We start from the raw sequence: 16,932 nt of genomic DNA, 5'->3' as shown, positions 1-16,932 counted from the left end.
ATCCTTGGGCCGAGAGCTACGGGTGGTGTCATGTCCCACCTCTTGGACATTTGGAAGCTTAGATGGATATAGAGATTGGGATTGAGTAGTTGCACTTGATGACTACTATTGTGCTTCCTGTGTCTATTTTGGAAAAGAGGGTGTAGGAGACTTGGGACTCCTAAGTGGATTTGACAATGGTTGGAAGATTTACTCGTGGCTGTTAGATGATTTTGCCATTTGCTTTGTTGAGCATTTAACCTTGCCATGAGCAATGTTGTGCCTATGATGCATGTTATCCTCTTGGGAAATCAAAGGCTCCTTAGGCACTAATGGCTTTTTCTTACCCTCAACGATTACATCTAATATCTACTCGTCAAGCATGCTAGGCTGCGGATCTACCCTTCAAATAGTCCCATTTGGTTTTTTGATTTCGATCGTGAGGGGCTCGATCACTCCAATGTTTTTGACTCGAGACTTGGTATTTCGTTTAGATTTCCTCCTGCACTTCTTTGCTCTTGATACAGTTTGGCCTTTAGCTAACAGAGGAGATTTAGCAGGGGGTTTTAGTATCCAAATCCATCGATTACCTGCGTAATACCCTTGAGCACGTAGCAACACTTTGGATATCCATCTCGGCATTGTGTTGGCTCTCCATCGATACCTTCATCTATAAGGCTTGGACTTCTTTTGGGGTCTTCGAGGATATTTGTAAGTCTAAAGCCTAGCCATCCTTGGCATTGTTTCCTGACCTTATTGCTTCAAGCATGGCCTCATTCACTGGTTCTCGTTGTTCAACCTGTGCTTGTATCAACTCTTTCAACAGGTCCTTGCTCTCATTACTAGGCTTGCCTATTATGTCAGCACCTTCATTGCCTTTCTCTCGAGGTTCAATGAGGTCACCCTTGCTAAAGGTTGTGACTATCCTCACACCTCGTAGTGTCAAGTATATCCTCTGTGCTACATAATCGGCCCCACACTTGGTCACCCTTTTGAAGGGTCTTCCTAGGAGGGTTTCCTTTCCGCAATTAGTACTATTTGGAGAAACATGAAATATGATAGGCAAGCTTTCAATTTCAATTGTCACAAGGATTTTGCACTTCCTTATAAGTACTTGTGGGTGTTCCTCGCAAGAACCAAGAGTTGCATTAGTCAGTGTGAGCTCTGGTTGGCCTAGTAGGGTCCATGCTTCGTAGGTCAAGATATTAAAATCTACTCCTTCATCAATCAGATCATCGACAGTGTGCTCTCTTTTCGCGGTGAGTTGGACCCTAAGATAAGCATGTGGTACTATGTCTTCATTTTTTGTGTTCTAAAAAATGCCCTTGAGTCCCCAACTGCACGACCAGATGTGGATTCTCCACTGATGTCTTGGATCGTCCGTGCAGTGCTATTCAAGGTGCATCCATCTTCAAGACTGTCATGTCTAGTCATCCTCGCAATTGTAGCTCGAGGTTATTGCATTCCGCTTTGACTAGATGCAGTCCGAACGCAATCTAGACATGTTTTTGTGGTATGGTCTTTTTGCCCTTGTAGGCTAGATTGGCCCATTGAGGTTCTAGGGTCTTTGTTTGTCTTTATTCGAGTATGGGCTTTTGGTTGCTCTTTTGCAAGTGAGAATCCAAGCTTGTGTAGAGCCATTACTACAATAGGATCTAATTTGGAGGACTTGTCACGACGCTCGTTTTCTCTCCAACCTACTTGGGGAAGGTGCAAAGGGGGCAGAGCCCCCTCTACGGGGATCCAAGCGGGGGCAGTCCCCCTTGGCCCACAGGGCTGTTACGCTAAATACCATGCGCGATTAGAAGGACCGTTCATAGCTAAGTTTTGAGCTACTTGCTCTAGATTTCAATCTAGTAATAGATCTATGATGTGCTTTTGGCTCTATGTGGTCTCTAGTCGGTTTCAGAATCTATAGGTTGGAATCTTGAAAAAAATCCAAATTCAGTCCAGCAGGTCTGAATTGTAGGGGCCGAATGCCTGATTCGGCCCATCCGAATAGTTGAGGGCCGAATACAACTGGGCTTAATATCAAATTTAGCCAGTCCAAATGTGGTTATCGAAGGGCCGACATGCTAATAGGCCAAGGGCCAAGTCAGGTGGGCTGACAGTCGAATGTCAACTTATCTGAGTGGGGTTGGGCCAAATGGGTGATTTGGCCCTGGGCCGAGGGCCAAATACAAGATGGGACCAAGTGCTGATTCTGGGACTCGACCCAAAATCATCGTCACCCGGACAGGCCGAGTGCGACACAATTTTCATCGAACTCCACAGAATTCATCGCGCTGAGCGATCGAGGCCTTCCTACTGGTTGAGCACCTCCAAATCCAAGCTACTCATGTAGGGGAAGGTGTGGAATTACCTGTGGTGGGCAAAGAACTCCTCGATGGCAAGATCAAAGCAGATCCACGCAATGAAGCTTTCTCTCCCTTTCTCCAGCTCTCCTGAAAACCCTGCAATCCAAAATGTGGTCTTCCTTGCCACTCCTGGCCCCTTATCACCCTGCCCAGGCCTGTACCTCACCTTAGTCTTGCTCCCCTCACCAATATTTAACCCAAAATTTTATTTTTTTCCTTTCTTTTCCATGTTTCAACCTGTTATACAACAACAGAAAACCCTACTACATGTTCTAATGTTTTGCTCCTATCCTTCCTAAATGCAAGAAAAAATCATAAGGGAAATACCTACACTACTCCAACATGCTTTTCCAAGTCCAAAAACCAAAAACCTACTTGCTAAGGAGATCAAATACCTCTTCAAACTCCCTCGTTCCCTACCTATCTACCTTAAGCACCGACTCATGAAAAACCCTACTTCAATGCTCAATTCGAAGCGCGCAAGCACTCAAGGCTTGAATCCATTGGTCCCGGCAAAACGGAATCAAAATGTGGGAACTCTCACTTGCTCTCTCTCTCTCTCTCTCTCATCATGCCACTTTTCTGTGCGTGCACGTGTCTCCACATTGACTTTTGTAGTCTCTATACAATTGATATATTGGACTCTCTTTTTTTCTTTTAAGACACATGTACCCAACACCCAATAGGAGGGTGTCTCCCTTCCAAATATTAGCCAAGAAAGTGGCCAAGAGCTACACTCACATTTTTCCTATGTGCAAATGAGATAGCTCACAAGCCAAACTAGTAGTAAAGTATTGGCCTTTCTTTTGCGAAGTCTTTTTTTTCTATATTGTGAACTTGTATTGAATATAAATATTTATAAGCCAATACGTGAGTCATGCTTAAGAAGATCTCTTTAACTTATCGACCAAACAACTCAAGGCTTTATTAGCTCTAAGAATTTTAAGTACCTTAAAAACTTCTTTCACCACCTTCTCAAAATGGACTATTAGTGTAGCCATAGTTTAGGGAGCCCTTAAAAAGTTGTATTGTTCCTTAAATTCTAAATCAACATAAGAGTAGCAATCCTAAGGACCTATGAGAGATCCACAACAAATGAAAAAAAAGCTACCTTTACATCCAAGAAAAGCCTTTGTAATGTTGTATGAGCCTAAAAGATATGAAAATAATCCTCCTCATGCAAATTATAAAATAAATAAGGTACATGTGCCCACTTGACTAATTTACTTCGAGTAGCCACCTTATTTATGCTAACTTTCTCAAGAAAAAGGTCAAAAATACTACATGGAGTAACTTTCCAAACTCTACAAAGATACTTATTCATGACTTTCTTCCAAAAATCAAGAGCCCTAAGTAACTAGTCACTATGATGATGTATTCTAGGTCTCCATTTTAGTAAGGGAATATATCTAGAGCACATATACACACCTTACCACTCTAAAGGACGCAAGCCAAGAATCCTTTCTTTTGCTTAACACTTAATATATCTAGTTCTCTTCACTATGTCCAATTTGAATTTCTTCTTTATTTTTTCCAACTCTATTCAATTCACTTAAATAGGATCACAAATATCATTCCTAGATTTGGTCTCCATTCCTTAACCAACATAACCAAACCAAATTTCTTAAACTTAGAACAACAACATCTAATGTTGTTCAAGGTTTGTATTTTAAGTCTCATAAGCATTGATAGACTTACATTAAGCATTAGACTCCAAACTGTGGAATGGCACACATGCATTGATAGAGGTCTAATTTTTCCTTGTCAATTTTTTGAGTGACTTAGCTCTAAGTTGCTTAGTTTTGTGATTCTCCTTCCCTCTATCGGTCTCTATCTCTCCTCATGTATTAACACTAGCTTGTTTTGGAGGTTTTCTTTATTGATCCTATCATCTCTATTCTTTGTCTACATACCCTTAGATGTGTTTTTGACCTTATCATGCATAGGCATTCTAGATTGAGAAATCACCTTGTACACTTCGTCTCTTGCTATCACATTAAAGGACTTAGACTCATTCTTCTTGTTTTCTTTATCATTTTGAGTAGGAAGATCTACATATGCTTGAGTTGTTTGAGGATAGTCCTTTGTGAAATGGCTTGTTTGCTTACACACATGGTAGACATCCAAGAAGGGTGAAAAGTGAACTTCATAGACGACTTCAAAACCATGAATGTTTTGCAATTCAAGAACCTCAAGAGGAAGCGTGCTCCCCCCCCCCCGCTCCCCCCCATCTCGATAAGCTCGTCTATCTCAATAGGATTCATAGAAGTAATGACAAATACAATACATGACCCACAGTTTGGAAATATTGTTGATCTCCCCTTCCAATAGGTATGCAATTCATCGAATTTAGCTATATAGGGCATTTAGAAAGAGGTTTTGTGTGAGAGATGCTTGCCAACTATGGCACAATGAACCTAATTACCTTTGTAGCTCATAGAGCAACTCGATGTCTAATCCCTCTCCATAGGAAAGCCAACAATAAACTTAAAAAACCATTCGATTATAAACTTGAAGTACCTAAGTCCTCCCCTAGCTCAAAATGTCAAATAGAATCAATGTGGGGATTCAACCTCATTAGGGATTCTCATATTAATCTTGTGCAAGCCATTTCCTATTGGTTAAGTGACCATAATAGAGTCAACCATTGGGCACCTAATCTGCAAAGCATAAAATCTGAATTTGCTTAGCTCATTGTTGCCTTTCTTGGGACCTTAGAAAGTACAACCTTAGGTCCTCCCCTTAGAATGAGGATGCTTCCTTTCCATGCAAGGAAAGTGCAACACTAACATGCTAGGTATTCAAACTTTTCCACTAAACTCTCAAGCTCCTTTGAATGCAAATTCATCAAGATCCTCCTTTGGTAAAACCCCCTTGAATCCTACACACAGTTCGTGGAATAAGTGCTTTTTTTCTTATGTTTATTCACAAGTTTTAACACTTAGCTATACAAACCTTTGTAACTTTTGCATATCTCCTTTATTGTTTAGTAACACAAACACACAATCTCTCTATCCCAAATTCAAATTTATCTACACCACTTCTAGCTTTAATGCATTTCTCACTGAATCATGTCTTTGACATTAATAATTCCTTCAATTAGTAGTAAGGCTTTGAACCTAACCGCAACTGTTATGATGGTATTGGGTATTTCTTTGAGTAGACACTTGGTTCTTCGGCGTGGGAATTCTGTCGAATGAGGGACTTAATCCAACGGTTTTGCAAAACACAGACAACGAGCTCTCGTTGCGATGTCTGTCCATCAGAAACCGCAGAGCAGGCATTCTCACCAACACAATAATGCTCATCATCACCATCATCATCACCACCACCACCACCACCACCATCATCATCATCAGCATCAACTTCCTCTTCCTGTTCCTCCATCCAAGTAGGGTTCCTGTACTATACGCCTTCAATCCTCCAACGCACACACATACACAGAGAGAGAGAGAGAGAGAGAGAGAGAGAGAGAGAGAGAGAGAGAGAGAGTGTGTGTGTGTGTGTGTGTGTCCACTTTGTGACGTCAATCTTGAAAATCGTAACTGTTTTGCCATTGTACCAGCATCCGCTTTCGCTGCTTCTGGAAGACTATCATCTACGACGTCCTCAAAGCTCGTGAATGGACTGAGACGGACAGGTTATACTCTTTCCTGTCTGTCGATTATTGCATGTGAGAAGTTTTCCTTGCATAACTACACGATTCTTATGTGTGTATTCTCCATGATCCTTGGCTTTGCCACCCATTAAGCTGAAAGTGATATGCCTAGACGTGTAAATTTCTTATATACATATTGTCCGTGATCCTTGACATTGATACAGCTTCAGTGAGCTCAACGTATTGATTGATACAGCTTCAATGAGCTCAACGTCATGTCGAAGTGCACACTACATGCATTGCCGTACATTTTGCCTCAAATAGACTCTCTAAACTTTGGCATTCATTCTGAAACATACAGTGACCTTGATTGGGATTTCTTCTGGTCAGATGTAAGCTGGATGTATGATTTCTTTGATCATGTTCATTTGGCAGAACATCAGGTCCGAATTTGCAACAAGTGTAGCTTAAAAAAGAGTAACTTTGCGAAAACAGTAGTTTTCATTGTATAGAAAAACACAGTAATTTTGTGAAAACAGGATGCATGTTAGACAAGCTACTTCTAGACTCATTGGTGCAATTTGGTATTCTATATCATGAAAAGGATGAACGGATTGCATGGCTTAATTTCAGAGGATCAATCATTTCCGGAACTACTATGAGGTGTTGCTTTCTCTTTGTTTCCATTCCGTTAATTTTAGTCTACCTAGATGATTGAAGATGTAAAAGAAATGTTGTCTATGTAAAGACAAAAAATATACTCATTGAATTTATTTTTGTATTCACATTTTGTAGATTACAAGAAAGGATTTGCTCATCAAGAACCTCAAACGTATGAAAAAGGTCCTTAAAAAGGAGAATCAACCACAAGAGGCTGCAATGTAAGATGAAATATAGGGAGTCTTAGGTCTGTAATTTGTACTTTTGTTTGCGTTGTTACTTTGCTTTATGGTTATTGTCCTGTTTCAATGATTTTATAAATAGATAGATAGATAGGTAGATAGATTTGGTTGATGGAACACACACACACACACACACACACACACACACACACACACATGTATGTATGTATACACACACACACATATATGTGTTTGTGTGTGATGTTATATATATATATAAGCATGCAGCCCACCACTCTTCCTCAATCTTGTTTTAGCCAGTTTCAGGAGCCCTATCTGTGCTGCTACCCTTGCTGGCTTTTGCCCCTCCTACATGATAACATGGCTCGGGAGACTAGCTCTTTGGCAGCCTAGTCAAGTTAAAGCTTGAAACTTTACATCTTTGGTAAGGGCTTTTACATCCACTATGGGAAACAAGATCCACTATGGGAAAACAAGATCCACTATGGGAAATAAAGATCCACTTTGGGAAAACACGATTCACTAAGGGAAGATTCTTTGTTGTCAGTAGTGGAGATTTCTTTATCTTATTCATGCTTCTTTGGCATCCTCTATATATATATATACATATATAACATCACATACACACATGTATGCATGTATGTGTATATACATATACATATGTATATATATATATATATATATATATATATATATATATATATATATATATATATATATATATGCATATTATATGTATATATATCTATATATATTATATGTATATATCTATGTATATATATATTATATGTATACATGTGTGTGTATTATATATGTATGTATGCATGTATACACACACATACATACATATATACACGTGTGCGTGCACGCACATATATTCGATCAACCAAAAAAAATATAAATAAATAAATAAATAAATAAATAAATAAATAAATATATAGAGAGAGAGAGAGAGAGAGAGAGAGAGAGAGAGAGAGAGAGAGAGAGAGAACAAATATATGGTAACTAGATGGTATTGAGTTCAATTTCTATATCTGCATGGTCATTTAGCATAGGAATTAAAAAGAAAGATTTGAACCTATCTAAGCCAATGATAAAACAAGTGGCTTACCATTGGGGTTGCCACTTGTTTACACACACACACACACACACACACACACACACACACACACACACATACATACATACATACACATACAGAGAGAGAGAGAGCAAACTTAAAAGACCCATTGGCTTGTATGTATCAGCAAGTGTGGAATTCTGGTATGATGTCATTAGACTGGAAGATTGCTATCATTCGGTTGTTGCCCAAGGTTCCCTCTTCAACCTCTTTGAAACAATGGAGACCCATTTCGGTTATGGTTCGTTATGTAATTTTTTTTCAAAATCATTGCCAATAAATTGTAGAAAGTTTTTCCGCACTTCGTTCTGTGAAGAAATTGCTGGGGTCAGAGTGTACGACCACGATAGAAACACAAAGACAAAACTCAAAACTTAAACCCTAAACGATAGAGTATCTGTACGACCATGATAGCAATCTGCAAGTTAGCCCTACACGCAAAGACAAAACCCTACAAAAGAGATGAGAATCTGCAAACACAGAGGTTATGGTGAGATGCTCCAAAACAAAACATAAAAAAAAGAAAATCTAACTCAAAATAAATGCAATGAATGTGTATGTGTGTGAGTAAAAGCAGCGGAAGTCAAAATAATGGAAAAGCTAAGGATAATGAATCCTATGGGCTCGACTCTAAGAGTGTGAAAAATGAATGCTAGATTGACCTAGGGTATCCGAAAGGACCTAGAGACATGCTAGTCTAAGAAGATGACTATCATCGCATACGTCCAATAGCAAGGCTCTGCCAAGGGAACGCCTGACGAGGTGGGGAGGAAGATGAGATAGATGTCAGAGTGTAGCGATGTGGAAGCGTGGGACCAAGACTGAGAGAGAGAGAGAACGCAGAGAGAAGAGAGAGAGAAAGAGACAGTGGAAGATGAAGATCTTCTGTACAGAGTATACTGTATACAAAGATATGCAGATATGTACATGGGCGCAGTGCGTGGGACTGCGTGTCTCCACCTCGACGATGCAACCTGCTGTTCACCTCGAAGTCCGTTGCAGTCTGCACGATCTCCAGCGTGAAATCTACAAACAGAAGTATAATCTGCACGAATCTCCAGCCTGAAACCTGCGATCAGAGATGTCGAAGACTGTGCTGAACATCGGTTATAAATAGCCAAAAAATATGCGCCCAGAATAGATAGGTCGGTTGCATTAAATGCAGCCGACTGACCAGTACATGTCGGACTGCCACGTGGCAGTCCAACTGGTCAGTCTGACCAGTCTGTCGTACTGTACGGCCAGGGATCTGATATCGCTAACACCCCCTCTCAAAGCCTGGACGGGGCAGAAGCCTGAGGGATCTGGCATGTCTCCGAAGGAGAGCCTGGGAAAGCGCCTTCGTAAACAAATCTGCAAGATTGTCCTCCATCTTGCAGTACTCCATAGCGATGGTCTCATCCAGAAGCTTCTCCCGGATGAAGTGGTACTGGATCTCTATGTGCTTCGTCCGGGTATGGAAAACAGGATTCCGTGCCAAGGCAATGCAACTCTCATTGTCACATTGCAGCAAAGTAGGACGAGTTTGGGGGCAGCCAAGCTCCTCCAACAATCTCCGAAGCCACACAGCCTCACATGTGGTGGAAGATGCGGCTCGATACTCCGCCTCAGTAGACGAAAGGGCTACCATGGGCTGCTTCTTGCTACTCCACGAGATAACACCTGCACCCAAGGTAAAACAATAGCTTGTAGTAGACCGCCTGTGGTCCATATCGTCAGCCCAATCCGAGTCGCTCCAACCTGCAAGTACAAGATCTGAACCACCTGTGCCTGCTGGATAATGAATCCCTAAGTCAGATGTCCCCCTCAAATACCGAAGTATCCTTTGGGCAGCCTGCCAATGCACCGTCTGAGGTGCACTCATGAACCCCGCCAAGAGACCAACAGCAAAACAAAGATCAACACGAGTGTTGAGGAGCCAAATCAATGATCCAATCAATTGACGGTAGCGGGAAGCATCCGCCAAGGGAGAATCTGAATGTGAAGTGGCCTTCCAGTTTGGATCCATAGGAGTAGAAATGGTCTAACAATCATCCATCGCAAAAGAAACTAAGAGCTCCTGTACATATCTCTGCTGAGAGATGAAAATCCCCCTGTGAGATTGATAAATCTCATGGCCCAAGAAGAAAAGGAGTAGACCCAAGTTCGTCATCTCGAACGCCTGATGTAAAGTTACCTTCGTCTCTTTGACCTTCTGTGCATGATCACCTGTGACAATCAAATCATCAACATACAACACAAAAAGCACGCAACCAGCCTCGGAAGTGTGTACATAAAGCTGCAGATCAGCCTTGGAGCACCGATATCCCAACTGTTGACTGAAGGAACGAATCAATCTTCTCGTTCCATGCATGTGGAGCTTGCTTGAGGCCATACAAGGCCTTCTTCAACTTGTGACTTATCCATCTGAAGATCCAAAGCAGAGGCTGCTCGATATAGATTTCTTCCTTCAAATCACCATTGAGGAAGGCCGACTTCACATCCAACTGGTAGACAGGCCATCTCCTATGGCTAGCCAAGGCAGGAACAGCTCGAATAGTCGCCATACGAGCAGTGGGGGCAAAAGTGTCATGACAATCAATCCCTGGGCGTTGTGCAAAATCTTTAGCAACAAGGCGAGCCTTGTGCTTGTCCAAAGAACCATCGCTAAGGTATTTGGTCTTGAAGACCCATTTGATGCCAATCACCTTCTTATGCGAGGGGCGAGGCACGAGATACCAAGTGCCATTCCTCTCAATAGTCTCCAACTCGGCTTTCATAGCTTTCTTTCATGGTGCGGACTGTAAAGCTTCCTTCACGGAGGTGGGCTCTCGATCCTGCATAACACGGGTCATCAAACAATAGTTAGAGCAAATAAGCTCCGTAGAATGTGCCTGGTGCCTCCGTGACCGCTGTGGACCATCCTGCGGTCCCCACTCAAGGACCCCCTCGATCCTTGAATCTCGGAGTGTGTCACGGGCCCAACAAGGAGGCGGCTGGATCTCTCCTCGTCTCTCTCCATCAGTTGAAGACTTTGGAATATCCACCGGCGGTAACTCCTCGGGGGTGACCGGTGGAACAGTAGACTCTGTATCGGAAACAAGATCAGAATCAAAAGGCGCGGACTCCAAAGGAATTGTCTCGGGAGCCCAACTCTCCCCCGGATCTCCAAGAACGGGATGCTCCTCACCCGCTGCTATGGCCGGAACCTCCACGAACCGCACGTCTCGACTGGTGTACATATCTTGCTTTACGGGATCATATAAGCGATAGCCTTGGGACTGAGAGCTGTTGCCAACAAACACCTGTCGTCGGGAAGCCGCTTCAAATTTATTACGATGAGTCTTGGGAATGTGAACATAAGCATCACACCCAAAAACCCTGAAATAAGAAACATCGGGTTTAGTCCCAAAGTAAGCCTCAAAAGGTGTCATCCCATCAACAGCCGAAGTGGGGGATCGGTTGAGGATATGGACTGCAGTAGCCACAGCCTCGGCCCACAGAAATTGAGGTGTCTGTTGGTGCTCCATCATGGTGCGCGCCATCTTGATCACACTTCGGTTCTTCCGTTCAAGAATGCCATTTTCTTAAGGAGTGTTGGTGTTAGCAAACTCCTGGTGAATACCTTTATCTGCACATAAACGAGCAAACTCATTAGAAACAAATTCACCACCCTTGTCGGATCGTAAGGTCTTCAAGCGCCAGCCCGATCGGTTCTCCTCAAAGAGAAGCCAATCCTTGAAGTGGGAGAAAGCCTCCGACTTCAACACCAAGAAATAAGCCCAAGTTATCTTGCTGTAGTCATCTACAATCAACATGAAGTACGAGCTCCCTTTCAAGGACTCGTTCCTCATAGGGCCACAAAGATCCGTAGATACAAGCTCCATTGGGGAAGTAGACCGCCGCGAAGCTTTGTTGGGAATCGCATCCCTATGCTGCTTCCCACGAATGCAGGAGATGCATGGCTGCTGGCTCACCACGATGTCCGGCAACCTTCGAACAAGCTGTCCACGTGACGCCCTCCGAAGATAATCAGAGTTGAGGTGACCAAACCGAGCATGCCATAGCTCCGACTGTGTCTGAGAGGTAAGAAGAAGAGTAGGAAGATCGGTAGAAGATGTCAATTTGTAGATGCCATTCTCCTCATATCCTGATGGGAGAACCTTCCTTGACCCACGATCAAGGACTCGTACCGAATCACTATCAAACTCCACCAAAAGTCCAAGTGAACAAATCTTATGAACCGAAAGTAGATGATACCCCAAACCTAGCACATGCAAGACCTCTGAGGTATGGGTACCACCACGTCCATTTGGAATAAGCTGCATCTCACCCCGTCCTGCAATAGACACTAAAGAGCTATCTCCAATGAGAATCTGTCTACGCGAAGGTCGCAACTGGGCAACACCAACTGATGAAGGAGTCATGTGCCAGGAGGCACCACTGTCAACGGTCCACTCGCGAGCTTGGGGGGCGGTCATCGCAGCATCAGAAGCTTTCGGGGTAGAGTCCTCAATGACAACTAGATGAAGAAACGCAGCTGATGAGGGTACAGCCACTGCTCCAGAATCCTTCGTGTCCTTCTTGTCTTTGTCGAGGCAATCCTTCTTCCAATGGCCGGTCTTACCACAAATATGGCATGTGGATTCTTGTTCCTTGTCCTTCTTTGACTTGTTGTCCTCCTTCTTTTTCTTTTGGTCCTTCCCCTTCTTCTGAGAGGCCTGACCTGTCAAGGCTTCTGATTTGGAAGCATGCTGTCCCTTTAGTTGTTCCTCTTGGCCCAAGACCATAGGAACCAGCTCTTCCCATCGAAGAGTAGACTCACGCCCCGAAGCAATAAGGGCGGAGTAAAAAGCACGGAATCGTGGCAGCAACTGGGACAAGAGTGTGATCGCCACGTCTTCGGAGGAAATCGGCTTCCCCGCATTCTGAACCTGCATCTGAAGCTGTCTAAGCTTGTTGATGTGCTCCCGCAACAAAGAAGACTTGTTTACGGACAAAGTCCACATCTGTTCCTCCAAAGAAACCCGTTTCATAAGGGTCATCCGGTTATACATCTGATCAAGCTCCAGCCATATCTCCCGAGCCACCGTCAAGTGCTCGATGTGGGCTATCACGGCTGTAGTACAAAACAGAAAAAGAAAAGAACGATTCCGGGCATTCAGTTTGTCACAGTGAGACTGTGCCTTGGTCAACTCCGCATGAGCATCGGAAGAGAGTTTGGACTCATCTCTCATCGAGGGTTGGTCGATCTCCTCCTGTACAAGTTCCGCCAAATCGTAAGACTCAAGGATGGCCAACATCATCACATGCCAGATGCGGTAATTGTCGCCATCGAGCTTTTGATTTGCGGGAAGAGCTGGAAAGACAGGCACCTTCCGATCCAGGATTGTTTGGAACTCCAAGTCAATCTCTGTAGACATCTTCACTTGTAATGCCTTCACAAACGCAAAAGCAGCCCCCTATGACTGTGAAAACGCAGCCTGCTAGGGCTCTTTCTTCCGCGTCCCAAAACTTCTTTACCCGCCGGAGGCGATGAAAAAGTAAAACCTGCACTTGAAAACTGAAAACTCAGCCTGCCTCCTCGTCAAATAGCAATAAACAGCAGCAAATCCACCAATTGGACTCCTTTCCCGCGCGCCTATGCTCGCTTTAGCCTTGTTCCGATGTGCAGTCCTCCCGCTCGCCCTCGAACGCTGGAAACGCAGCCTTGTGTCACGATGGAATCTCCTCTTCAGGTAGGTTCTTCACTCAGTCAGCCCTTCTTCACTGCTCTGATACCATGGCAGAGTGCAACGATGTGGAAGTGTGGGACCAAGACTGAGAGAGAGAGAACGCAGAGAGGAGAGAGAGAGACAGTGGAAGATGAAGATTTGCTGTATAAAGTCTGCTGTATACAAAGACATGCAGATATGTACACGGGTGCAGTGCGTGGGATTGTGTGTCTCCACCTTGACGATGCAACCTGCTGTTCACCTCGAAGTCCGCTGCAGTCTGCACGATCTCTAGCCTGAAATCTGCAAATAGAAGTGTAATCTGCACGAATCTCCAGCCTGAAACCTGCGATCAGAGATGTTGAAGACTGCTGAACATCGGCTATAAATAGCCAGAAAATATGCACCCAGAATAGACAGGTCGGCTGCATTAAATGCAGTCGACTGACCAGTACAGGTCGGACTGCCACGTTGGTCAGTCCGACCAGTCTGCCGTAGGGCCAGGGATCTGATATCGCTAACAATAGATGCATGAAGTGCAACGGGATCAGAATCTGCAGACCAATCAGCCAGTCCCTCAGGGATAGTGATAGAGATGGGCTGCTGAGGCTGTATTGGAGCCACATGTCCAGCAACAACGGGTGCTAAAGGAGTAGATGAAGTAGGAGCGGAAGGCGTAGCCTCACTGGACTTTGCAGTCGCAGCGGTCTGCAGAGGCTTTTTAGGTGGAAGATCGTGGGCCTTAGAGTGACATTCCTTGTCCACATGGCCTGCTCTCTGGCAGTGTGTGCAAAACTAGTTTTCCTTAGGGAGTTGCTGCCAAATAGGTCTAGATTCTTTAGTTCCATTTGAGGAAGAGGTGTCACCCTTTGATTGGCTTGCCTTCGCATCTTGCGAGTTTTTACCATTGGTGGTTTTCCCTCCCGAAGAAGAGGCAACCATCCCCCTTTGCTCTGAATAAGGTTGTGATGAGGATTTCTTGAGGATTTCATCATGCAGCCTTGCGTAACACAAAAATTGACACTCAAACTCGTAGAAGGTTGGCAATCTAGGTCGGGAGATAATGTGTTGAATGAAATTGAAGTATTTTTCGGGCAACTTATTCAAGAAGAATGTAACCTGATTGTCATCTGACTTTGGAGAGCCAGTAGTGGCAAACTCGACAAGTAACTGCCTATATTCAGCCAGCTTGACTTTCAGATCATCCCCTTTCTTAATTGAGAACTCTTGAAGCTCAAAGTCGAGATTGATGCGTCGAGTACAATCACGAGCCACATAGCAGTCGAGAAGATGACTCCAACGCTCTGACGCGAGCATGAAGTGCTACAACTGAGAGTGAAACTCAGGAAGCGGATCCTTGCATCAGCTCAACATTGGCTGTGGCATTGCGGGCTCGCCATTGATGAATGTAATCAGGGTGAGCTAATCGAGGGTCCGGCATAGGCTCTAGACTAATGACGAGGTCCCAAAGACCCTGAGACTCAAGCACTTGTTGCATGAAATTAGACCAAGTGGTGAAACTTGACCCGTTAAAACGTGTTTTATTCGTGAAGGCATTCTTGGCCGTTGCAACAGGAGTGGTAGTGCTCGGACATGGATAGTGTGAAAAAGTGTAGTGTGGGTAGGATGGGGGAGTGGAGTATACTTGGGAATGGGCCCCAGAGTGCCCACCAGGCATGCGGGTAGTGTGCAAGGTGGATCCTTAGGTAGGGATGGGCTGACTAGGCATGGGTATGGTAGCCACATGAGGAACCCAAGGAGATGGGATGGGGACACGGGGAGGAGAAGATGGGAATCCTTGCATAGGTATAACCCAAGAAGAGTGTGAAGACGCACCATAAGCTGGGGATGGAAACACCTATGTATGAGTGGTCATGTGAGATGTGAAGCTGGGGATAGTGAGGGGAATGCCCATCGAAGTTGACCCAAGAGTTATGGGTGTGCTCATTTGTGGAAAGGTGAGAGACACTTTGTTAAAGGGTGGTATTTCCCCTAACGTAGTACCATGGTGCAAAGAGGTAGAGAATGGGGCGGAGAAGGAAAAGGTGCTAGGAGCGGAGATGGAAGATCCAACCCCTAGGGGGTGTGATGCAGATGTGGAGTGTAATCCAAGGTTTTGGAAAGATGATGAGAGGTGATCAAGGTGTGATATAGAAGAGGGTGGGATGGGAGGGAAGTGAGAAGTGTTTGTGATATGCTCAAATGAAATAGAAGCTGTAGATGCACTTGAATTTCGTCTGCTTCGTGAGCCCTCTCTATTGAAGTTCACATACGCAAAGTCATCCGGATCTTGTATCTCAAAAGACGAAACAGGCAAGGGTTTTGATTCATGCAACACAAAAGAATTGTACAAACCTAACATTGGACCTGGGTGAGATGATGAAGATGGATCACTAGACGTTTCGAATGCCGTATGTCCTCCATGATCAGAGAGGTGGCGAGCCTCACCAACCGGTCTGAATGTGGTAGCAAAACTGGTAGGAGGGGTGTAAACATTGCCGTACTTGTTGCGATAGTACTCCTCAAAGTCCTCCTCTGTCATATTAATGAAATCTGGTGAAGGTGGAGTGTCGTCCTCCTCACCGAGTCCATAATGCTGTCTCAGGGCCTCCAATGATGGAGAAGCCTGATAAGATATCATAGGAACTAGAGAAGAAGGTGTTTGGGACATTGTGATTTGGTTACAAGTCGTATTGTGTGCCTCGCACAAAGACTAGCTCTCCACAATATCCATAGGATACTCTTTACAAGAGCACCGGCTCTGATATCATGCGAAGAAAACTGCTAGGGTACATAGTGTACGACCATGACAGAAACACAAAGAGACAGACACAAACACAGGCACAGAGGGCAAAACTCAAACCCTAAATGCAAAATTCAAAACTCAAACCCTAAACACAAAACTCAAAACTCAAACACAGAAACTCAAACACAAATAGAAGAAGGGAGAGAGAGAACACAACTCTGAAGTGAATGAATGCTATAAATGAATGTAAGAGTGTACAGTGTGCTCAAGGGTAGAGCAATGTCGGAGTGTGACGTCCATTGGAGATGGATCCCAAGTTTGTGACCACCAGTCGGAGTGTAGGAGTGTTGAATAGTGAATGGCAGCAGGCTGGTCACTAAAACTCAGGAGTCTGGAGGCTGGAAATTAGTAAACGCAGCAGTGTACCACCAATGGGAGGCTGGAAACTGTGCACAGTCTATTGTAAATAGCATGCTGAAACAGTATTTGATGTGGTTGGCAATGACTAGATGGTCAGATTATCACAGCAGATGATGATGTTGCCAGCAGTTGACGTCAGCATGGATGAAGGCGCCA

General features: G+C 44.1%; 1 protein-coding gene across 1 annotated transcript in view; it reads left to right on the top strand.

Annotated features, from left to right (window-relative positions):
• Nucleotides 1-5,478: 5,478 nt before the first annotated feature.
• LOC148031407 (uncharacterized) overlaps nucleotides 5,479-16,932 on the top strand; it is a 115,277-nt gene continuing 103,823 nt past the window's right edge. Inside the window, exons 1-5 of the mRNA XM_087684936.1 lie at nucleotides 5,479-5,727; nucleotides 5,902-5,976; nucleotides 6,296-6,377; nucleotides 6,568-6,597; nucleotides 6,730-6,815. Of these exons, the coding sequence (XP_087541062.1) occupies nucleotides 5,588-5,727; nucleotides 5,902-5,976; nucleotides 6,296-6,377; nucleotides 6,568-6,597; nucleotides 6,730-6,815 (413 nt within the window). The 5' untranslated portion in view covers nucleotides 5,479-5,587. The remainder of the gene's footprint in view (nucleotides 5,728-5,901; nucleotides 5,977-6,295; nucleotides 6,378-6,567; nucleotides 6,598-6,729; nucleotides 6,816-16,932) is intronic.

Source organism: Lygodium microphyllum, chromosome 9, assembly GCF_053477565.2.
Source record: "Lygodium microphyllum isolate KBCC chromosome 9, Lygodium_microphyllum_v1.1.10, whole genome shotgun sequence".
Classification (NCBI taxonomy): domain Eukaryota; kingdom Viridiplantae; phylum Streptophyta; class Polypodiopsida; order Schizaeales; family Lygodiaceae; genus Lygodium; species Lygodium microphyllum.
The sequence above is the reverse complement of the archived record's forward strand: the minus strand, read 5'-3'. Positions and strand labels throughout refer to the sequence as shown.